Source organism: Brienomyrus brachyistius, chromosome 14, assembly GCF_023856365.1.
Source record: "Brienomyrus brachyistius isolate T26 chromosome 14, BBRACH_0.4, whole genome shotgun sequence".
NCBI classification, from domain to species: domain Eukaryota; kingdom Metazoa; phylum Chordata; class Actinopteri; order Osteoglossiformes; family Mormyridae; genus Brienomyrus; species Brienomyrus brachyistius.
This window is the reverse complement of record NC_064546.1, coordinates 12,411,710-12,434,704: the sequence shown is the minus strand read 5'-3', so window position 1 is coordinate 12,434,704 and position 22,995 is coordinate 12,411,710. Positions and strand designations below refer to the sequence as shown.

Below are 22,995 nucleotides of genomic sequence, written 5' to 3'. Positions count from 1 at the left end.
TCTAAAACGCCACTAAAGTCATCACACTTTTTTACTCATATGAATAATTCCCGGAGTAGATTTAAAGACCCATTGACTGATGTACATCCAAGCTAAAAGTGGACAGACTTCTGTCAAGCTTACTGGTTTATCCCAGAGTCTGGACAATGAAGAAAATACAAGATGTTTATTGGCGATAGTTAACAATAGAAACTGATAAAAATACAATTGTGGCATTTTCAACGTACAATTTTCACATTTCTTTTAAATTCTGTGCCACAAATAGACACAAACATTGCAATGCTGCAGTTCACCCATCTCACACTTCTAAAAGAGCAACTCACCCAGTAAAACCAGTCCTGACCACATGTGGATCCTATAACTCATACCTTGCAGTGACATTTAATTTCTCTGATAAGATAAATACAACCCTAAAAGAGCTCGTGTGGAATGTCAATGAACTAAAGTTAAGGGTATGTCATCTGCCAACTTCGACCTGAAGTTCAGCAGCAGCAAAAAATAAATTCCATAGTTCACCGCTGGAGGGGAAGTTGGCCGGTACCCCCCTGTGCTAAATCTCCTGCACAGTGTCATCTAGCTTGTAGCGTGCAAATAAAGCAGTCAGCTTGTACAGGAAGCTGTACAGGCAGTGACTGTACAGGAAGAATATTACCCATCACCCGAGGATCTTCTAGCGAAGTGCTCGATTAAGAAGAAAATTTTAAACAACGAAACTGATGTAAATGTTCAAAACAGACTGTGTTAATTTGACGAACTACAGTGAAATGTAACATATGAATTGACTAAATAAATGAGAATTATATATAGCATACGAAGATGGGTTCTACACCAATTATAAACAATCAAGCTTGAAAACACTAAATAAGAAGGCGTGAACACAACTGGAGTGAAAGCCAAGACAATTACAGTTACTTAATAAAACCATCATCTGTTTTAATTAAAGCGTTCCATAATTCCTAACCCTAACACATGCAATAATAATTGTTTCAGAATGATTTTATTTAGGAAAATAAAAGTAGTCTCCGAACTGACATGATATGGATTATATATGGGTTATATTATAACTCGAAATACTAATTTTCAATGAAAAACGGAGGCATTGCTTACAAAGCTGGACATTCAAAAGGAACAAAACAAAAACAAAAAGCGGAACTTACCATTGACACACTCGAACACGTCGCAACACGTCCCCGGAGAGCCGTTACTGCGGGCGATGACACGGGGAGAGCTTCCTGCCGAGCACTGGGGGAAGCCACAGAGGCCAGGTAAACACTCACATCTGGAGGAAGCAAGGAAGAACAAGTACGTTCAACCATGCACTCTATAGCATATGCATGCTGAAATACGTCCTAGGCCAGGGGTGGCCAATCCTATCCGCAAAGGGCCGGTGCGTGTGTGGGTTTTCACTGCAACTCCCTAATTAGATAACTAATTCGAGGACTAATTGGCTGAAGAGTCCTCACACCTGGGTTCGAACAGCTGACCCACAGGCTATCCCAAAAACCTGCATATACATCGGCCTTTTGCGGTCAAGATTGGCCACCCCTCTCCTAGGCTATATAGATCAGGTGATTGCAGAACTTCCAGATAAACCCACAGGGGTGCAGTCTCAATGCTGATGCCCACATATTTGTATTGTCCACTTACCACTTTTCTGATTTACGTTCTTCAATAATGTCTAAGATTAAAAGTATTTTATGCAGTTTACTATAAGTTTACACTAAACCATTTGGGGAGTGCAACAAGTTCTCAATTTTTCATTCAGAATTTATAGTAATTAGTGTTGGTATTGACATAGCTTTGTAAAAGCACAAAGGAATCACCTCATCAGCCCTTTTACTAACTGAAAGGTAATTTATTTTTTATTGAAAGAAGAGCCAGAAAATCACAATGAAATGCAGATTAAACATTTAGTCGATGTGCACCGCATTTCCAACACCAATCCCGATGGGATTTTGGGAAGTCATACTGAAACAAAACATTGTTCCAAGTTGATAGTTATTGTAATTTCCAGGTACAGGTTAACTGTAATATATGTTTAATCATTCTGTACTCAGCACAAGCCAAAACAGATTTATATTCTACAGATTTACTGTATATCACTTGTCATTTATTCAGAGAGAATTTAAAAATATGCTACCATTCTTTATGGAGAAATAACTATATAAAACAGCAGTAAAGGTATCAATTGCTCTGCTGTTCATATGTGACAGATATAACATCAAGTAAATGACGTAGATTGTTATTGACGCTGAAAAAACATTAATATCAGAACTACCCATACTTCCAAATAAGCATAGCTCCTGCAACAAACATTTAACTCCCTTTTTTGATTTGGATCAGCTTATCAGGTATAAAAACTGCTGCTGTATAGTAAACGCTGGTTGGAAAAGGAGATCTCAGTGACTTTAACAGAAGAATGATCCTTGGCACACTTTCGGCTGGGGGGGGGGGGGGGTTCAGTGGTACAAAAACAGGCAATTAATCTGACCAATCACAGGAAACAGTGGTTAGCCTTAAGTTTAAGGGCATCTATAGTAAAAATCACGTACTTCTCAGCTGAGATGTCCATACATTTGTTCAAGATACAAGGTTATTGTTATTATTATTTATTTTTTTTGAGTTGCAGCTGTCAAGAACTTCAAGAGAGAGATTGGACCGGGTTGGGCTGCAATGCATAAGCCACACCCACGTTTTCCAGGTAAATGGTGCAAAGAACAAGCTATGGGCTACTGAACAGTACAAAAAACTCATACTCAGATGAGTCATCCTACTCTCAAAAAGAATATATGTGCCACATGCCTAAAGAAACCTGCAGGATCAAGTGCTTTTTCCCCAAATGGGAATCTTCTGACGGTTTTCATATGGCTTGAGTATATTTTCCTGGAATACTGTAGGCGCATCCAAACCAAGAGAAGACCCATAAATATATTCTGTGTGATTACATGCATCCTATGGTGAGGCATTTCAATGCTGATGAGAGTGTGATCTTCTAATCTCCAGATCATGAGTGGTCACTAAAAGATTTATGAACATAAAAACGATGTAAAACATATACAATAGCTTCACCAGTTTCCAGCTATCAACCCACTTAAACACTAATAGGAGATTGTGGAGTGGTGGTTAAAACTCCTCTACTGTCAACAAAACATCAAATGAGTGAATTTCTAGTGGAATAATAAAATGCCTCTTCAGTATATTTTCATACACCCAGGAAATCTATACCAAGTTGTAATGAATCCATTTTGTAAACTTGTGGGTGCCTGGATGCCTGAGTCATATTTTTTTCCCCCAGAGTCACGTGAAGGTTGTTAATAATCAAACTTAAAATTCCATGGATAGCACCATTAGCAATTTGCCACTGACAGCAACACACTGTGTGTTTTTTTTCTATTTGGTAGCTGCATCCTCTTGTAGCCCCTGAGGACAGAACTTCACACCCTCTCCAGTGGTGAGCTGTATCAGATCTAAACCACTTACTATGAAGTTTGATAACCTACCTAATGGCACAACACTGACAAATGTTGAGGAAATGTAATAATAATTATAAAAAAAAAAAAAAAAAAACAACCAAATAAGACATGGATATAGCTTCATGAACTTTTTAGAATCCAAATGCTTGTAAACCTGAAGTCTGCTCATGTTGGTGCCGCAAATAGATTTTTTATGTTTAGCATGAGCATAAATATTCAGTCAGCACTGGGGGTGCAGTGGGGGAGGAGCAAAGGGCCCCGAAAATCGTCTTAGGGATGGTCTTACCTGGTGGGTAGAGTGCAGCAGCCATCAGCGGTCAGGCGTACCTGTGTCTCATAGCTATCAGGGGGGCACTGCACTTGCTGCACTGGAGGACACTCCACTGTACTACAATCCACACTGAAAACTGCAGAGGGAGACACGTGAATGGAAGAAAAAAAAAACATATATATATATATATATATATATATAGGGCACATACGTGAAAGCTAATTGTGTCGTTTCACTATTTCATATGAAGACTTAACATTGCATAAAAAATAAAGGTATCCCAAGCCACTGAATACGCAGAAGAATCAACAGGATCCCAAATACAGTGATTCCCAACTCAGATTTACCTTAAAGGAAGGGTTTGGTGAAATATTTATGCTATGAAGAGAGAATACAGATGCTCCTCAACTTACGACGGGGTTATGCTCCGACGAACCCGTCTTAAGCGAAAATGTCACATGTCGAATTTGAATATGGTACAAGTCAATAATTACTCACTGAATAAGTAAATAAAGAATTACTGCGAGTATGATACAGAATTAAACACTGTATGAGGTGTTTACAATCGCTACACCAGGAGCATGGGTTGGGTGGATGCAGCCATCTCCCGACATCCCTATAACATGTTGTACAGCATATCGCTAGCTCACGTACAGATCAGGATTCAAAGCTGACTACTGAGTGAGCATCACTATTGCGCCGTCATAAAGTCTAAATGTCATAAGTTGAGCCATCGTAAAGCAAGAAGCATCTGTATATACCTGCGAAATATAAAAAAAGATCACTACACATTCTTTTTCACTGCCCAAAACATCCTGCGACGGTCACATCAGGTACACGGTGGATGGAGCGGCATAGCGCATGCCGTACATACCCGGCTTGCATTCGTAGAGGTCACAGCATTCTCCAGGCTTGCCAGAACCCTTTGACACCAGGATGTTGAGATAGCCTGGCTGGCACACCTTGCGCAGGCACCCAGCGGGGTTGCAGACGCAGCGGCTGGGCAGGGGGCAGCATTCCCCCGGAGGCGCGTAGCCTTCTATCAGCACAGAGTCCTCCAGACACCGAGGTGAGAACTGCACCTCACAGCGAGCTTTGGAGCAGTCCGGCTTCTCCTCTGCAGGAGCCAAAAGCAATAATGAGGTAATGTTACAGAGTGGGGCCAATGCTTAATGAAGAAACTCACTGTATGGTCAAAAGCTTGCTGGCTCATGTCGAGGGAAACCAATATCAAACATTAAAAAACCTTCGGACAAGATTTTCTTCGTTATATTAATACATAGTAAATTGGTTGTTTGTTTAAATAAATTCAATGCATTTCAATTCAAGCTATCTTCAGTTCAATTCAGTTCAACACAGTTGCGCCAAAGAGCTTAAGAACATTTTCGCAACAATACCATGACAAAAGGAAATAAGAGCAATTAAAAGATTTACGATTCTGAAAATAGAGACAACAGTGAATAGGGGGGAAAAAGCATGCACTGTTCTGGTCAAAAGAATAAATAAAATCTCCAGAGCTCCATGGTCAACCAGCTACCTGACAACCTTCAGCAAACTTGCATTGTTAGAAAAAGGTGAAGAACTTGGACCTGAAGTTAGGAACTTCACTGATGCTGTAATGCATGAGGGAGGCCAGTCACAGGCTCATGCCTTATGGGCCAAGCTCTGTCTTCACTCTGACCGAAGGCCTTCAGGCATGTTGAGGAAGATGCAAATAAAACTAAAACAAGTTATGAAGGAGATAACATTTGCCTGTTCACACGTGGATGAGCTGAGCTAAAATACAAACCTGGACTTAATAACACTGCAGGATTTTCTTGTGAAAGTGCTATCTTAATGAATCCACCTCCCAGCCAGACGGATTTATAAATTAGCACTGGGGCTTATTTTATTACGCGATACTGTGTGTGGTATCAGGGTCTTAGTTTTCGAAAGAAGCAGTTACTGCCATTAAACAGACTATGAAGGCGTCTTCGAATTAAGCCAAAGTTCATATTACTATGTGCTACTACACATCAAAAATGTTATTTTCTAAGCTATAGAATCTCCATGTATAGGAAATGTTCTGGAGAGCACATCAATCAATCAATAAATCCATCTGGTCGGTTTCTTTTATAATTACATCAAAATCATAACAACAAATTTCATTCTTCGTGCAATTAAAACCCAACAATATCTGGAAACCGGAAAAGTACAGGCTGAATCTAAAGCTTATCATGTAAACTACATATTTTCAAAAAAAAATAAAAAATTGCAATTTCATCCCAATATATCATATGTTGAAATATATACGTGATGTATATCCATCTTCTAACCATCTATACTGATCAGGGTTGCGCGTTTGTGTGTGTGTGTGTGTGTGTGTGTGTGTGTGTGTGTGTGTGTGTGTGTGTGTGTGTGTGTGTGTGTCGGGGGGGTTGTTTAAGACAGGGTACAGCCCAGATGGGAAAGCAGTCCATCAAGGGCACACACATGCTCACACTGCAAGCCAGTTCATAGGCGCCAGTCAGCCTAACGGAATTTCGTTGGAGTGTGGGAGGAAAGCGCCGAATCCGGGGAGAGCGGAATACCTAGAGGTAAGCTGCACAATGCGGAAAGAACTTACGAACTTCACACAGGGTGTCGGAGAAACAGCAGTGCCAACCACTGAGCCACTGTGGTCCCCTTAAGAGACACAAACACCCACAGAAAAGAAAAGAAATAAAAAAAAACAACAACAGCAATTCAGGAAAAAAAACAACTGCCTATCTTTAAGTCAAATTCGCTAATAAGTCCGAAAAATAATACAGCACGTAATAATGATAAAAATTATATAATAATAATTTAACTAAATTCAGTGCTGTATTGTACCTCGAGCCACTAAACGTTTTCACGGGAGTTATTACAAACGATTATATTTAACCCAAATTTTTTATATAATAAGCTGCATGGGAAGCCCTTTCGTAAATATAAGTTGTGCATAAGTCGGATGTTCTTAACTGGACTGCTGAAGATACCACTGTACATGTCGCTGCCAGTGGTGCCACCTGCAAACAGAGGCTTCAGCTAAAGATGCTTCACATTTTCTTCACAGGTCACGATAAGCAATGCTCACTTGCGTATCTGCCAGCAGGTTAAAACCCCTTCAGCTTTCAAACAGTAAATCACGGAAAAACTATGTTGCATGCCAGTGAATCAGAAAAGCAATAAAACTATATGGTCCTGGAAAAAATTATACAGACACAGGGCCTACTGGCTCCTTTTATATACAAAAAGGTGATGCACTGGTGTTAATTCAGTCTGGATTCCAATTCCAGACTCCATCTATTACAAGAATAAATTGTTTTCCAAAGAAGATACATACCAAAGAAAAAGAAAATAAACTCTTGTTGTCCACGCATGCTCACTGCATTCAGATGCAATTAACCTCCTTGTCATTTCCTGAGACGGAGAAACATTACATGATTTACACTTTCAGTAAGGCGTTTCGGTCCTCTAGTTCATTTTTTGTTTCACGAAGGCAGACGAGTCCAACATGAGGAGCGAGTAAATATCTGAAGCTAAAATCTGCAGACCCTGCCGCTTACCCAAAGAGGAAAGGTCACGCTCAGAGAAACAGATATTGTCTGTTTATGCTTAACCAATGAAGTTGAGAAATCTAAAATATGTGTGAATGATTCATCGCTCCATCTTCTACCCAATTATCCTGGTGAAGATTGTAGTGGTGGCTGGGGACCTGGATGGAATAACTCAACTCTTAATTGTTGTTACATTGTAGACAGATAGACAAACTTTATTGATCTCAAGTGGGAAATTCTGTGTAGGCTGCGATACAACAATGAATGAGAAAATTTCAAGACTGGGCTTCTATTATGAGCCCTGTGTCGTGAACAGAAAAAAAATGAAACAATCAATCTTTTATTCTTCAGAAATTGAGATAAACACAACTAATACATTTGCTTTCAAATAGTATTTACCTGCCCAGCAGCATCAGATGGACAACAGAAGATTAGCAACTGCCAGCCAAATAGTTAGATCACAGTATATGGAGTGAAAGGCAACTAATTTGTCTTGTGAAATACCTAAATATGACGGTAATTTGAACAGCAGATGCTTAGAGGGATACATCTACCTTTCAAATCTAATTCCAGTATATTCAAGTATAATTCCACTGCAAACTGATAGAAATATTAAATGAATGTGTTTATTGTCATTTTGGCATTTTAACAGCATATTTAACTTAAAGTAAGAGTGCTATCTACTATAATTGATTAAATGAGGTATTTAATAGAAACCGAATTTAATGTGTTCATTTATTCTGTTAGAAGCCTTCATACAATGAGATGTCTGAATGCCTGTGATAGAAAATATACACAAAGATTAACAAACAATGGTAATATAACTTTTACTGTGTGCTTCTGTCATCGACTACTAAATTGACTCTCCGCATGCACACAATGCAAAGAGCAATGGCAATTCATTGTACGTCATTATTTCAAATACATAAATTCATCCATTTCCTTTTTCCTGTATTAGTCAGTAGAAGAACTCCAGGTAGAAAACCAATACAATCAAAAGAAAAACAGGAAACAGACGTCAACACAGAACAAAGGGTTTGTGAGGCAGAGCCCAGTATCTGTGAGCGATAACAGCAAATACCGAAAACAACATTCCATTTTCGCAAAAGCTAAGCAGTGTAATACTGTTACACAGTAAAAGGTGCAACCCAGACATGGATATGTATCCAACATGTAACCTTGAAATGGCTATTTGAAACATTTGACTTATCAATTTTTAAGAAGGCTAAGTCTGGTATAGAATAACCCCAAAGGTTATTTTAGTTTCCTAACCACTCATAAATTACACATTTTTACTTGAGCTGGAAGCAGAAAGAATAGCCAAAGAAATGAAAATGATCAAATACAGCCACAAACTAATAAACTCATCATAACAACATATACCCACAGCGTAGCTTTCTTTTCACAGACCTTTACAAAAATTCAGCAGCCATGCATAGCATGCATGCTTAGAATGAGTACACAGAACCAAATATAAAGATCGTCTGACATACCCTCAGCACGTTCAAGATATTGTAAATATTCTAATTGCTACAATATAATTTCTGACTTCTAGTAACTAAGGAAACCAGGTAGCGGGTTTCTCCGGCAGCTGATTCAGCTGGTAGTTGCCACATCCCAGAGGGTGAAGAAGGGCAAAAAGTAGATAAATACTAATTCAAATTTAATACTGTATAAAAATATTAAATATAAGTAATTTTAAATTATTATAAAATAATGATATAAAAATAAATCAATAGAAGGAAAGGGAACAGTTATTTGGCAAATGTTAAACATCATTCCGAACCTGCTAGGTGAGGAAAGAAATCAACATTTTTCTACTTGTGATTCTTTGTGAAGTAGTACATTATCTTAACATTATACATCTTGAAGTCATATTTAGATAGACGCCAAGGCTCAACATAAAAGTACATTGGTGTCTTTTAAGTTTTAAAACGAATGGTTTATTAAAGGTACCATTATTAAATTACTTCACTGAAACTTTTTAACTGTCAAAATTGACAGCAGTAGTACCACAGAGCACTACTGGGAACCCCTGGACATCGCTGCTATGGATCACTACAGGAATCCGGCTTTCTGAAATTCACATCACAAAAGATGACTAAAACCAAATGTCACGGCTCACTTGGAAACTGGCTATTTGTATAGCGGCTGCATAAAATAATGAAACATCAATGTTCCTGTGAGTTTTTATAGTGCAGTTTAATTATGCTTTGCACAGTTTGATCGCAGATCTATACATGACCCGAAGGAGGTTTGTACTATAAAACACACACAAAAAAGACCATGCAGAATATTAGACCGTGAAGATTAACTAATATGAATAACAGAACCAATCCGGGACGAATACATTTCAACCTGACTTCTACGTAAAGAATGCATATCCCACTGCCAGTGACATTTCACAAATAAGCATCGGAAACGTAACCTTTCTACTGTACTGTTGGTCACTCATTTTCAACTGGTTTCCAGTTAAATTGATTTAAGTGCACAATGGCCCAATATACACAGCTTAAATTTGTTCATCAGAACAATAATTAGTTCAACTGAATTGCCACTGATGATCTATGCACATTCATATTTCTTTTCCAAAAGAATGACCCTTTTCTCATATTAGAGATGATGACAGTGTAAAAAGAAAACTACTTCTTTCATCAATAAACAAGCAGCAGGTGGCAATGAAAGAAACAAAAGAACCACAATTACAAGAATAATTAAACTATTGTTTTTAATGGTTGATGGTTTTAACGTGTAATTATAAAAGGGTTTACCAGAAATGTCTCTTTTTCGAACTGCAATGTTTAGTAACATTTTATTTTCTGGACAGAATGTGCAGAAGCAAGGATCCCTTAAATCAACGAGCAAGAAAATCAAAGAAGAGACAAGAAGCTCCTTTAATATATTGAAAAAAATCAGTTTGTACATTCAGAAAGAATGAACCCTAAGGAGGCAAACATATTTATGGTATTTAAATTGCTTTCTTACAGGTAGGCAAATGTATCTGCTTTAATCCACATGTGAAGGCAGGATTTTTCCCCCCAGGCAACAAATACCCTGTAGCAAGTCTTCCCAGCTACAGCTGGACTGCTGTCAGTTAGACACGGGGGAGAAATATTTAAAAAAACAGGAACCGCATGTCTGGCTTATTGCCAGCAGAAAGGAGGCCCAATCTGTCCCAGTCTGCAGTGAAGACCAGCACTCACATGAATAATGCAGTTTCATCGCCTTCCAGTTCGTTTTGTGTTTACATATTACAAACACTAAAGGTTACACAACACACAGCTTTTTTTCCTAGGTAAATAATTTTAGCCATCTTACTGTGTTTTTCACACTGGTTTATTAATGTATATTTAAAAAAAAAAAACTCATGCAAGGAGAGATAACTGGTAAAGCATAATAAAAGTGAAATGCTACAATTTTAAAGTAAATGGGTAATAACCACACAACCGTAAGTCACCGACTTCAAAGCATTTAAACGTTTTACAAAAGAGCATTTCGCGCTAATGCAAATTTCTAAACTTTCGTAGAGGTCGTCTAATAGGTTCTCTTAAGTATAAATGTCCACACTTTTTTTTTTGTGGAGCCAGTAGATCTTTGATCCCTAAAATGTTGTGCTGGGTGTGAAAACGAATTACAGGAGTTTTTATTGGATACTTGCTTAGCTGTTACTTTAAACGTATCGTTATTATGCGAAAAGTGTAAAAGTGCAGGAGCAACAAAAACATAAAATCAACACTGAGGCAAGATTACAAGGCACATCAAATGGGTAGAAAACATCAGCCCTGCCTCCCCCCATTGCCCCATTTCAGCCCAGTTACAAAAATTGAGTACATCAAACGTAAAAAGATGAAGAGCAAAGTTTGCATATCAGAAGGTGTAATTTATGAGCGAACAGTTCCCTGAGGGTACCTGGTCATCTGTACCCCAAAGTGATTACATGGTTGATGTCTTATGAACATATTGACCTATAGTGTTTTATGCTACTATATGGTTAGCAAACTGTAACATATGTAGGTAAAAGCATGCTAGCCTGTCTGTATCTTCTAAATCACTGATGTTTTGAACAAAAAAGAAAGGGTATGTACAAAAACAATACGTGTATATGAAAGTCGACATGAAACTGAATATGGAGGAAAACTGTGATTGAATTAATTTAATGAAATATAGCTTAAATCATTCATAAAACACATCAAAGGGCTTGAAGGTAACATTCTGCGTGAGAAAGGAAATTAATGATACATTTAAAATTATCAGAGGGCTTTAAGAACATTCTTTTCTCCGGGCCACAATAAATCTCTCCGCACCGACAAAATCTTTAAAATGCCTTTCGTTAAATGGGTACAGGTGTTATATAAAGCTATGTAAGTACCTGTATTAATAAGAATTATATGAGAAAAGACTGCCCCTTGTCGCCATTACTGTTGCTATTTTCACAGCCATTAGCTGCCGCAACACCAACATATATTAGAAATTAAAATGGAATATGCTTTATATGGAATATGATTATTGAGGAGAGGAAGGTGGCATTTTTCCGGTGGAACAGCAAGCAGCACCACATGGAACTAGGACTCAGGATTGACTTGGATGGAGATGGAGTTAGTTGGGTGTCGGGTTCGAAAGAATGCAACACAACCACAAATATTAACTCAAGTTCACAGAAAGAAAAATTAAAAAGCAACCTACATATGTCTGATATATATAAATAATCAGGTTAGTGTGAGAAGAGTAAGTAAGTATAGGCATCAAACTGGAGTTTAAATTTTATTAATAATAATAATAATAATAATAATAATAATTTAACTTTTATTGTCAAAACGCTGTACTGAAGCTTATTTTTCCACATTCCAACATTCAGTGGTTTAAAGGCGATTCTCATATAACCGAAATAACATTCCTTAAAATTGTTTTTTTGTTTCATGATATTATTGTACAATATTACATAATTAATATTGTAAAATGTATCAGTCGGAAATCTGTTCTGTGAATCTCATAGCTTGCCCTCCTCAAAAAGAAAATGCTGTAGGTCTAATTCCTCGAATGGGGTATTTCCTGGCAGATTTACATACTTAAGTTACTACATAGAGAAATTCCTTTTCTGGGATTAACACTGATAAGAGTGATCCTGTGCTTTTGATCTCTTCTCTAATCTGTTTTCCTGTAACAAGCACAGCTTAGCTCCAACAGGTTAACTGTGTTCTTTTTTTCCCCAAAAGAAAAATGACCAACTCATGTTATTTCCTTAGTTAGTAGTATGTTTGATATACTGTGAGCCTTCCTCAGCTTGGGCTGTGGCCTTGTTTCTATAAACAGCCATCACTAATCTCTGAAAAACACTGCCTTAGTTTAAGTTACCTTGTTTATCAAACTAACTACTCACCATGGCAGCATCGGACTTCTACACATACTTTCGTACCAAGCGAAGGTCCCCTCCGAGGATCATCACCTTAACGCGGTGCAGGAGTCTGCATGCTATATCTCCTGGTAGGGACCAAACCAGGCTGAGGACAGAAGCCAGACAAAAGATCCAACAAAGACCCTTATGCAACATACCAAAAAAGTAGAGCACGTATCCTGCTAGGAATAGGGTTGCCATTGGGCAGGCCTGGGGGGGGGGGGGGGAGTTTCTGCTGCACAACCCCTCCCTTTCCCCCAGCCATCTTGTGGACACTGGAGCCAAATCTTTGATTTTGGGGGTAGAGCCTCTCCTACTTCGGAGTTCCCGATGGTGGAAGACCTCAGGTGTAGAAATATTCACATCGCTCAAGCTAACAGCTGTTCAGGTAGGACTTCTCCTAGGTGCTGAGTAGATGCTTAAAAAGGTATCCCCTACAAACTGTGGTCCTACTTTGGTCTACGTGTGATTGAGGTACCTAGAAGGGCATGACTGGAAAGAACAGCCATAAAGATCTAAAGCTGAACAGGGAAATGTCATCAGACATCTGTGCAAGATGTGAACATATAATATTCGTTCTTTCCAATACATTTGAACACAATGGTGCTCATAAGAATGCACAGTCCGTGGTGGTTTGGATCCTCAGGTTTTATCTCTAGATTTAACAATGCTACACAATAACATGAGTGCTCACATGGCCTCCTCAATGGCAAAATGGCCAACTTCAGCCTTTGCACAACCATCCTTGGTAAAAAGCCACCACAGGCTTGTGCCGCTTTTCCACTGCCACAAAGAACCGAGTTGCACCCAAGCCGTACCGGTGCAGTGAGGGCACTGCTACATGGCAGGGCTGAAAGCGGGACCAAACAGAGAGTCTCACCACCATCTGATTGGCCGAAATGCATGGAGATTCCAATGTTTTGCATCAATATGCATGGATTATCGCAGGGCTATTCAAATCAAGGTCTTCAAGGTCCGAGCCCTGTTGATTTTCTAGCCTTCCTTTCCATGGGAACCAGGTGTAAAGCCTCTGGCCAATCAAAATCAATAATTATTAAACTACGTACATGTGAGAACTGGATTTGGAAAAGATCCAGATTTGAAAAGCCCTGGATTATTGGAAGGAAGAAAGGGCATAATTCTACATATTATAATTAGTAGTATTGCACATTGCGATGTATTGATGCATCCCCGATAACACGAAATGAGTTCCTAATGCAAATTTATGCAAGCAAATTCCAATTCCGCTAGCGTTTGATGCTAAAATAAGGCGGCAATTCTCACAGACTTGCTGGCGGAAATTAGCACATAGTAAATCACAATGCACCCAGTGCGAACAGTAAATAAGCTTCTCCTCGTTTTGAAATCGCTGTCGTTCTCCAAAGCCGGCAACGCCATCACCGAGCCGACCCTTCTGCAGTGGAAAAGCGAAGTGCGCTGGAACTGTGCTGTAACTAGTCTCTCATAGAGGTATGGCCTGGGTACAGCTCAGTCCATGTATGCCAGGGAAAGCGGCGTGAGACAGGTGGGTTCCTAACCCTTCACAGGCCCCCCACAGCACCTATTAGCAACCAATCACCGACAGGAGCCCTTGGGCAGAAAGAGTCAAATCTGACTAAAACACAGAACACTACATATTTGTATAAGTGTAAGTAACTTTCAACACCTGCGGTAGTTCCATACTGAACCTGGTTTCCCCAAGGGCCCATCTAACGCTCCTTTCACAAACCCGCCCAGCAGAAACTATACAAACCCAAACAAGACAATTAGACTAATCAGGACCATTTGATGTTCATCTCCTGGGTTACCTCTAGGTATTGGGGCTGGTGATAAATCACTATGGAAACACCAAGGATCATGAAAACCCATCCTGTGCCATTGCTGGCTTGCAACTGAATTACTGGACTTGAAACAACCTGGGACTTAGATTAAGCTTTGCCAAAGAATTCCCCAGTCAAAAAAAAAACTAAAAAGGGAAATAAATTCACTTGGGGGCTGGTTTCAATTGAAATGGATAAATCATGAGAAAGGCTGTGTCTGCCTTTAAAGCTACTGCTCAAGGCTTTAAGCATCAGTTTAGCTTTATATGGCCTAAATCTGGCCAAGGCTGGGCTCTTAGCCCTTAACATTGCTTTCAGCATTCAATCCAATGTAAAATCTCCCTTAGAATAAGAATGTTCATCTGCTTTATCCTACAAAACGGTATTGGGCGTTTGGAGATACTAACACGTACACATCAATTCTTTAAGCATTCTGCATCAAGGAAAAGGTACATTCCTTTAATCCACAAACATCCATTCATCCATCTCCCAACTACTCATTCAATATAGGGTCACGAGCAATCAACATAGCACAGCACTCAATAGCCTGCAAAACCGGGACGCATAATTGATCTTGAGTATTTCAGTTGCACATAGTAAAGCCGTACAGCATGCGTGAGCAGCCATGTTCTGACCAGCCGCAAGCAGCAAGGAACCGCCAGCAACAGACCAGGTGCTGCAGAATAGTGCTCAACGGGCCCTTGGCAGCCGCCTTCGCCCGTCATTCATCACTGTCACTGCGAGAACCGTCATCTTTCTACAGATTTCCACCACATGGACTAAGGCTGCAAATCAGCAACATCAAGTAGAAGGAACACATGCACGTGCAAACAACAAAGCTGAAGAGGCAGGTAGCTATTCTGAAACTGGCACAGCGTGCTGTATGGTATATTACTGCAATGACAAGTTTCAGAAGCAGGGAGATGGAAACAAAAAAATTTAATTTAAAGTTTATATATATCAATCTGGATATAAGAACTGGAACGTGATTTCATGTCTCAACAAGTCTTTGTAGTGGAAAGGTATAAACCACTTTGTAGTAAATCTTTACTATGACAGGTGTGCTTCTTACTGTATGTGTGCACTTACCACAACACTATTGATTAAATCTTAAAATCATCTGTTAAACCCACTTTCTATTTCTCATTCTTTCCAGATGGGGGAAAAAAATGAAATTTCTTTGCTGTCATTCCGCTGAGATATAGAGCAAGATTTACAGAATATAATGCAAAAGTCTATAAAAGAATATGATGTTCAGTAAAGTGGAAAAAAAAAACAAAAAAAAACGTTCCTGTAAGGTTTGAAATCCCATGGTTGTCACAGGAATTAGGGAGAAATAAAGTGTAGCTTTAGACGTAAACACTGCCACCAGCAGCACATCCACGATGAAGGCCTGCTTTGTGCCCTATACTACATGGGACTGGCTCCTGGGCCCTGTGATGATGTGTAGTATAAGCAGTTAGAAGATGGATGGATGGATGGATGGATGGATGGATGGAAGGAAGGAAGGATGGATGGATGGAAGGAAGGAAGGATTACTGATTTTCTTCAGCATAGCAATCCCTGAATTGCAGCTGAAAACTACATTTACAAAATTCAGTTCAGTTCAGCTCAATATATTTTTAATGCCCCTCAACAGTCATGTAATATCCGGTCCCGCAGTACATTGACAAAAGTCAGAAATCCATTATATACATTCATTTGATACATTCGATAGTAATATGTGCAAAACATAACTGACTTTTCTAAATAAAATGCTCAGACCTAGCACTGAGCAGTTTAGAAATATACTTATAATTCCACACAATGCAGTCTTGAGGTCACTGCAGAATTTATTTAAACATGGCCAACTTAATACCAGCCTAACAATAATAATTTTACGGGACAATAAAAAAAGAAAGACTCATTCATATGAATACGACATGGCAGCCTTGACGCAAGTCTTGATATCTTGGGATGGGGTTTGGGGGCCCGCTGGCCTGGAATCCACAGGCTGACTTGGCAAGCCTGAATTCCTTACATCAGAGACAGGAGGACTCATGGGTAATTTATACACATGGAATAAAATAGCTTGAATGACTTATATTTCAACTGAGAGGCTAGGGAAACAACTGAAACTTGAAGAGAATCATCTTCAATAAGTCCAATATTTCAGGAAACAGACAAGCTGTACTCTTTAAATGGACACTCATCCTATTCTAAGCCAGCCACGATTCCTGTCCGGTGATTTTTTTTTATTAGCATCCTGTCATTCGGTAGGCTTGAGAATTCAAAACATTTACTTATAACTTACAAAAACATGAATTTTCAGATACTGCCCAAATGTAGGAGGGAGATAACAGGTTAAAGGATCATTTAAAAATGCCATTTGATTTAACTCTGAGTGGGATTACAAAGGAAACTGACATATTTGACAGAAAGAGCAGTCAGCTAAGCTGATAACGTGTCCGAATTGCCAAGAGGAGTGAAATCTTTTGAACTCCAGAATTACAGTGATAATGATGAAATTCCACACTGGCCTAAGAACCTGAAAATAAGCAGAGATTGAAAAACAATCTGAAACTCTCTGAAGAGGACGGGCCGCCGAAATGGCAATTAAGTATAACGCTGTTAATGTCCCTGTCCTAATTTGAGTTGAGACAGGTAGTTACCCTTGGGTTCCATTCATTACGTAGAAGAGAAATGCTACAACCATGAAAAGGTTCTTGCTTTACATATAAAAAGCACAATTAATTAATAAAGACTGACATTTCATAAAAACTAAATACAGACTTTGACACGATGTGAAAACTAAAGATGATCTACGGAGATCAAACACACGTGCGGCGGCGTAGCTTAATAAGCTGCTCACAGGTGGCTCTTCTACGATTTGACACAGACACCTTGGGCAACAGCATACATAATTTAAACGGATAAAATACACGGGGTAAAACACTGCAGCACAGTTCTACTTTAGCACTGTCTTGTGAAATAACCAGCTTGGATAAGGCTGACTGAAAAGTGCAAAGCTATTGGAGAGTCACATGAGAACCACCCAGCTGTAAGGCGAACAAGACATGATACATATTTTCCAACAGTCTGACACACATTCAGTATTGCGCTTGTTAATTAGCACTGATACACAAGACACAGAGAGGGACTATTGCTTAGAGTACACCCAACATTGTGCGTCTGTTGCAAAAAAGGGAGGGGGGGGGACCGTCTGTCCTTGATCACTTTCATACTCGTCCTTGTTCTCCCCAGTGACAGCATATTCCACGACCTGCTGCTGAGGTAAACTTCCTGCGTTGCTCACATAGCAAGCGGCCAGTCATGCAGAACTCTCACAGCCAGTGTCCACAAATTATTTCCCAACATGTGTTCTATGGAGTTATTAATACATGACAGGAGGAACTGCAGACAGGGTTCAGAAAGTGCAGCGATGAACTCAGAAGTCTAAGATGCTTTTCGCCATAAACACAGCCCCAAGTACCATTTGCTATGGACTTTTTTCATTGATTCAGAACATCCTGTTTTGCTGAGAACTTTTTAATGACCATATATTAGATTCTTAGTAACTCCAACTGTTCTTCTAGAAAGTATCATATCCAAAAGCTTAGGAAAATGTTTTTAATCCCCCCCCCCCAAAAAAAAAAAAAAACCTAACCACTTATCAGGGGTGGAGATTTCAGGTCCAGAGCGTACAAATCCAGACCAAGATTTTGTTTCAACCAACCAGTTGAGTATAAAGAGTCACAGTCACAGAGTACTTAACTGGTTGGTTGAAACAAAATCTTGGTCTGGATTTGTACTCTCTGGACCTGAAATCTCCACCTCTGCCACTTACTCTAAGAAATAGTACTCTGTTCAGTGTTATACCACAGAATGGGGTTTCACAAGGCTGGAGTGAGAGTAAACAACTGAGCACACCACCTCCGCAAAGATCTTATCACGTTCATGGCTACATATCATGGCAACCTTAGCTCCTTCATAAATATGTGTAAACAGATGTATGAAAATGTAGATATTCTCAAATCTGATGGACCGTTACACACCGAACAAGTGAACATTTGACCAACATGTCAACAAGATTTTTCAAGACTTGGCCATGTTCTAGAACGCGCCTTTGTGGACCCAGTAGACCACAGTGGTGGTGAATTCCCACATTTTTATTCACCATCACAGAACATAGTTGGTTATTTGCAGCAGGTACTTCACAGAACTCTGATGACCTTCTCTGGAAATCTTATTTCCCATAGTCTGTTTCAAAGCAAGCATGAACTATTTAAATCTCTGTAACCCACATTTCCTCAGCCTCAGGTATGCAGTAGTTATACAATCACATCAATGAATCAAGCCTCACGAGTCAGCATTTGCAAACACAAGTCACATTACGTTACACAGCTTCACTCCTGGACAACTGTTCAAAGAGCTTTAGTTTTTTAGGGTTGGAGAAAGAAACTAAAAGAAATGGAGAAGTGAAAGGCATCCTTAACACTGCAAATGCTCAATCAGTCTGTGATTTTGCACTGATTTTCCAATCCAGTGCTAGCTACCATTTTCATCCTGTATGGCCTCGTATGTATACCTAGGTACAGGCTACCTGGCTTCTTCAGTATTGACTGTACACATTCATCTATGCATATGTAACTGTATGTTCCATTTGTAATTCATGCAAATCTGATGATTTTAAGGTGGTTGAATCCTTCTTACAAGCCACTGTAGTTATATTATTATGGCCCTAATACACAATTTAATTTTAGATCGGGACAGTAAGAACAGGTGACAATCATGAATACTTATGGTGGGTTTATTATTCGTTAATGGTTGTTCTTATTATAAATAGATGGCATTGGGTTCTTCCAGTATTCATTCCATCCCTAATTAAGAATTATTCTAACAGCATTACAAGATAAGAGATCTTGCGGTACCACAGCTGGTGTAAGTAAGGATTCTGCAGTGCTCATCCAGTTTATTAGATGCTACCAATCCCCCATATATTAGGCGTTATCTCCTGGTAAGGAGATTTTCTAGGTCCAAATTATTCTTCTGGCAGGCAGTGAAACCCCCAGGGCAAGGTCAGTGCCACTCAAGTTTGAATTAACATATGGCGAAGAGCTGTGAAACTGCTTCATCACTCAAGTTTCCAGGCTAAAATGAAACCCTGAAAAGAGCAGAAAAGCAGTTTCTGCCTTCTTCTCCGGGGCCAAATGCTATCCGTGTCAATTCGTTTTTTCCGGTGAGAGCAAAAGCATGCGTATTTAAACTATCCGGATTTGCCTTGCACCGTGCTTTGTTAACAAAAAGCCCCCTGTCTTCACTTGCCCACGTACCGCGCTTCCATCAGCTTAATGGCCCTGTCAGAGAGGTCTCGCACTGCAATATCTGCCACGTACACTTAGCCGTTGCCAGGTAAATATGCTAATTAAAAATGATGCCGTGCGTAGATAATCTTCAGAAAGGGCAGGGTCAAAAGCAAGCTTCAAATTCACAGAGCAAACAGACGGATTTAAAAAAAAAAAAAAACGTATCTTTTTCGAACTGTACGAACAAGGTGAAAGGTGTTTTAGTTTTTTTTTGTCCACAAAGTCATCAACCATAGCATTTACAGAACATGGCTATACTCTCCAGTAAAACAAAATCATTACATTTTAGGTGACCATTCAAAGGGAAATATCACAGGGTAAAGACCCAACTCTGCAGGGTCTCACCCCTATAACACCCAGTCAGAAAGCTACAGTCCGATCTCTCATTTTACTAGTTTCTTTGTATTTTCGGTCCCTGGTATCCTTTCAGGTAAACGGAACAGCACGGTGCAAATCCCATCAGAAAACAATTCCTCAATATAACAGCATGCCGTCGCGCAAGGACACGAAAGCCACGGTGTTCTGCAGATCTTTGCCATAAAAAAATAAATAAATAAAAATATCGCCTTGTGAATTTATCATGTCAATAAAACTCAGCTAGGGGGCCGTCGGAGACGGATCAGCTGATTGCCAATTTAGGGGCTGGAAGTTCTCGGCTTTGGCTTTTTATGACGGCCCATGTCATGCTTAAAAGTCTGCCTGACTTCCTAAATCACATTTACAGTAAAGCGGTTGACATAAGGTTCCAGAACCATCATACAATTGACCTGCATCGCAGTGCCAATTCTTTAACAGTGAGCTCTCAGCCAACAGAAGAGGGGGATTAGCCATGGAGTACAGCCACCCGCCCCGACCACTATTGAAAGATAAGCTGGTTTTTAAGGTTTAAGTGCCACACCCTCACTCCCACTTTTGAATATAATAACCCTGAAGGTATCTATGCACTTTCAAACTTCAACAGCGATTTGAAATTTGAAGCCACTAATGGAGATGCAAAGGCAGGTAATGTGTGGTTGTTATTTTGGTTATATTAGCTATGTTTGATTCTGTTTGTCTATTCATCCAAAAATTCCCCCATATATCTATTTGTCCATCCATCCATCCATCCATCCATCCATCCATCCATCCTGAATCCTTACATTCATTTATTTGGGTTTTAAAATTGGTTTAATTTTATTATTTCCAGCGACAAAACAATTTTAAAATATTTCATATTTGTAATCAAACCAAAACAGATCTGCAAATGATGTAGAGCAAATTAGTTGTAATTTGGCTTTTAACCAATCGCGGCTGAACAATGATTCATAGAGGAGAAAAGAAACCTAAATTTCAAGATAAAGTTCTGTAACTCTCATTATTGTCTCAGCAATTAACAAAGGTGGTTAAACTTTAGAATGTTGTACACAATTTTAGCAGAGCTTCAGAACTCAAGTTTACAGAGAAAAATACAGACATTACAATTGTGATGAAGAGATAATGGTATAATAACATAATGAATGTAATGCTGTTTCCAATGCACTGTGCCATTGAGTGTGATTACCGTCTTTGTCATTTCACCGATGATTATTTGAAAAATAAATGCTCTACATCATACTGAACATATGGTGCATCAGATAAGAATGACATGCTTCTGAAAAGTTATAAAATAAACTGATGCATCTGCAGATACTGACTAAACTTTCAAATTGGTATGTAGCATAAATAAATAAGAATTGCATACTTTTCAATGTTTTGCATATGTTTGATGCTGAATTTGGTCAGATGTGTTCATTTCTTCTTTACTTTGCTTGGTGGATGATTTTCTCGATTTCACCACTTCCTCTATCATCCTAGCTAAGAGCACTAATAAAAATATAATTAGGGCCAGTCGCGCGAAATACTACACCAAAAAACAGCATGGTTGATTTTGGTCCTGCTCAAGAAATTCGACCAGCGTTGGTCAATCGTCAGCATGGCGTTCATCGCGATTCCAGTCACACGCCGCGATAAAATAGAATTCCACATGACGTCAAAGGGGGAAAAACAAAATGAAGCGTATAACCTTAAAGGCGTTTACACGCTATTTTTCCACAGGTTATTGAGGTCAGTGTTTATGGCTCCAGTAGCCAATATGTCCCAGAAATGGAATACAGAACTGGTAGCAAGTAAAATGAAAATAAATGCATAAATAAATAAACACCCATATTACTCAGAGGTCTGAAATATTGTTCTACACAGAAATTTGCCCCGTCATCTCTTGAGAAGAGCAAACATTGGATTCCATACGAAGATGCGTCATTACTGCTGGTAGTATAGTTTACAGGGACAATGTGAGGTCCAGCTGGAATCTTTACCAGTGTCCTTTAGGTTGTTGGGTTGAGGCCCTTATCCTTAAAAGTACTCCAGAGTTGCCATATAAATATCAGACCCCAAGCTTTGCCTGCAGCGGTTTATGTTTGTGTTTCTCACACGGCAGCAGATAGGAATATGTAAAAATGAAAGTGTTTATATCTGCCTGTTCTCATACACATGAACGTGCCGTACGAGATGCTTTATTGCTTTATGATCTGAGCATTACTTAGCCATGAACCTTGTTCCACACCAAAGACTGCCTGGTTATCATCTCCTATCCAGGGGATCTCATATCCAAGACATGAAGAACAGCTGAGTCATGGAACAAGGTACGTTACTATGGGTACATCAGACTGTAACATCCCAGCGGAGGTGAGAGTGGTATCGCCCCAGTTACTGACGAGTGGTCAGGCTGATCAGTAGACAGTTTGGATGTAAACAAGCACGAAAACCCCAAAGTTTAAGCTAACTAAGCAGGCCTCCTTTTAATATTATACAAGAATGCCGGTGATGATGATGATAATAACTATCTGACAGAAGAAGCTTTCAAAGACATTGGCATCAACAATCGAAGTACAGTATGTGGCTTCATTAAGATTAACTATTTATAATCAGACAGACAGACAGACACACACAGACAGACAGACACACAGATGCAGAAACACAGACAGACAGACAGGCAGGCAGACAGATTGAAGTATGAGATGTTCAGTACCACACAATTCAGTCAGGGGTCATTCTCTGAAATTTTTCATTTTTTCTAACGCTGTCTCCATCTTTCCCCATTCAAAGCAATTAGACTATAC

General features: G+C 39.3%; 1 protein-coding gene across 1 annotated transcript in view; it reads right to left on the bottom strand.

The window, feature by feature from the left end:
- crim1 (cysteine rich transmembrane BMP regulator 1 (chordin-like)) overlaps positions 1-22,995 on the bottom strand; it is a 78,759-nt gene that overhangs the window by 33,791 nt on the left and 21,973 nt on the right. Inside the window, exons 3-5 of the mRNA XM_048974851.1 lie at positions 4,619-4,861; positions 3,760-3,880; positions 1,158-1,279 (exon numbers count right to left, since the gene is read on the bottom strand). Of these exons, the coding sequence (XP_048830808.1) occupies positions 1,158-1,279; positions 3,760-3,880; positions 4,619-4,861 (486 nt within the window). The remainder of the gene's footprint in view (positions 1-1,157; positions 1,280-3,759; positions 3,881-4,618; positions 4,862-22,995) is intronic.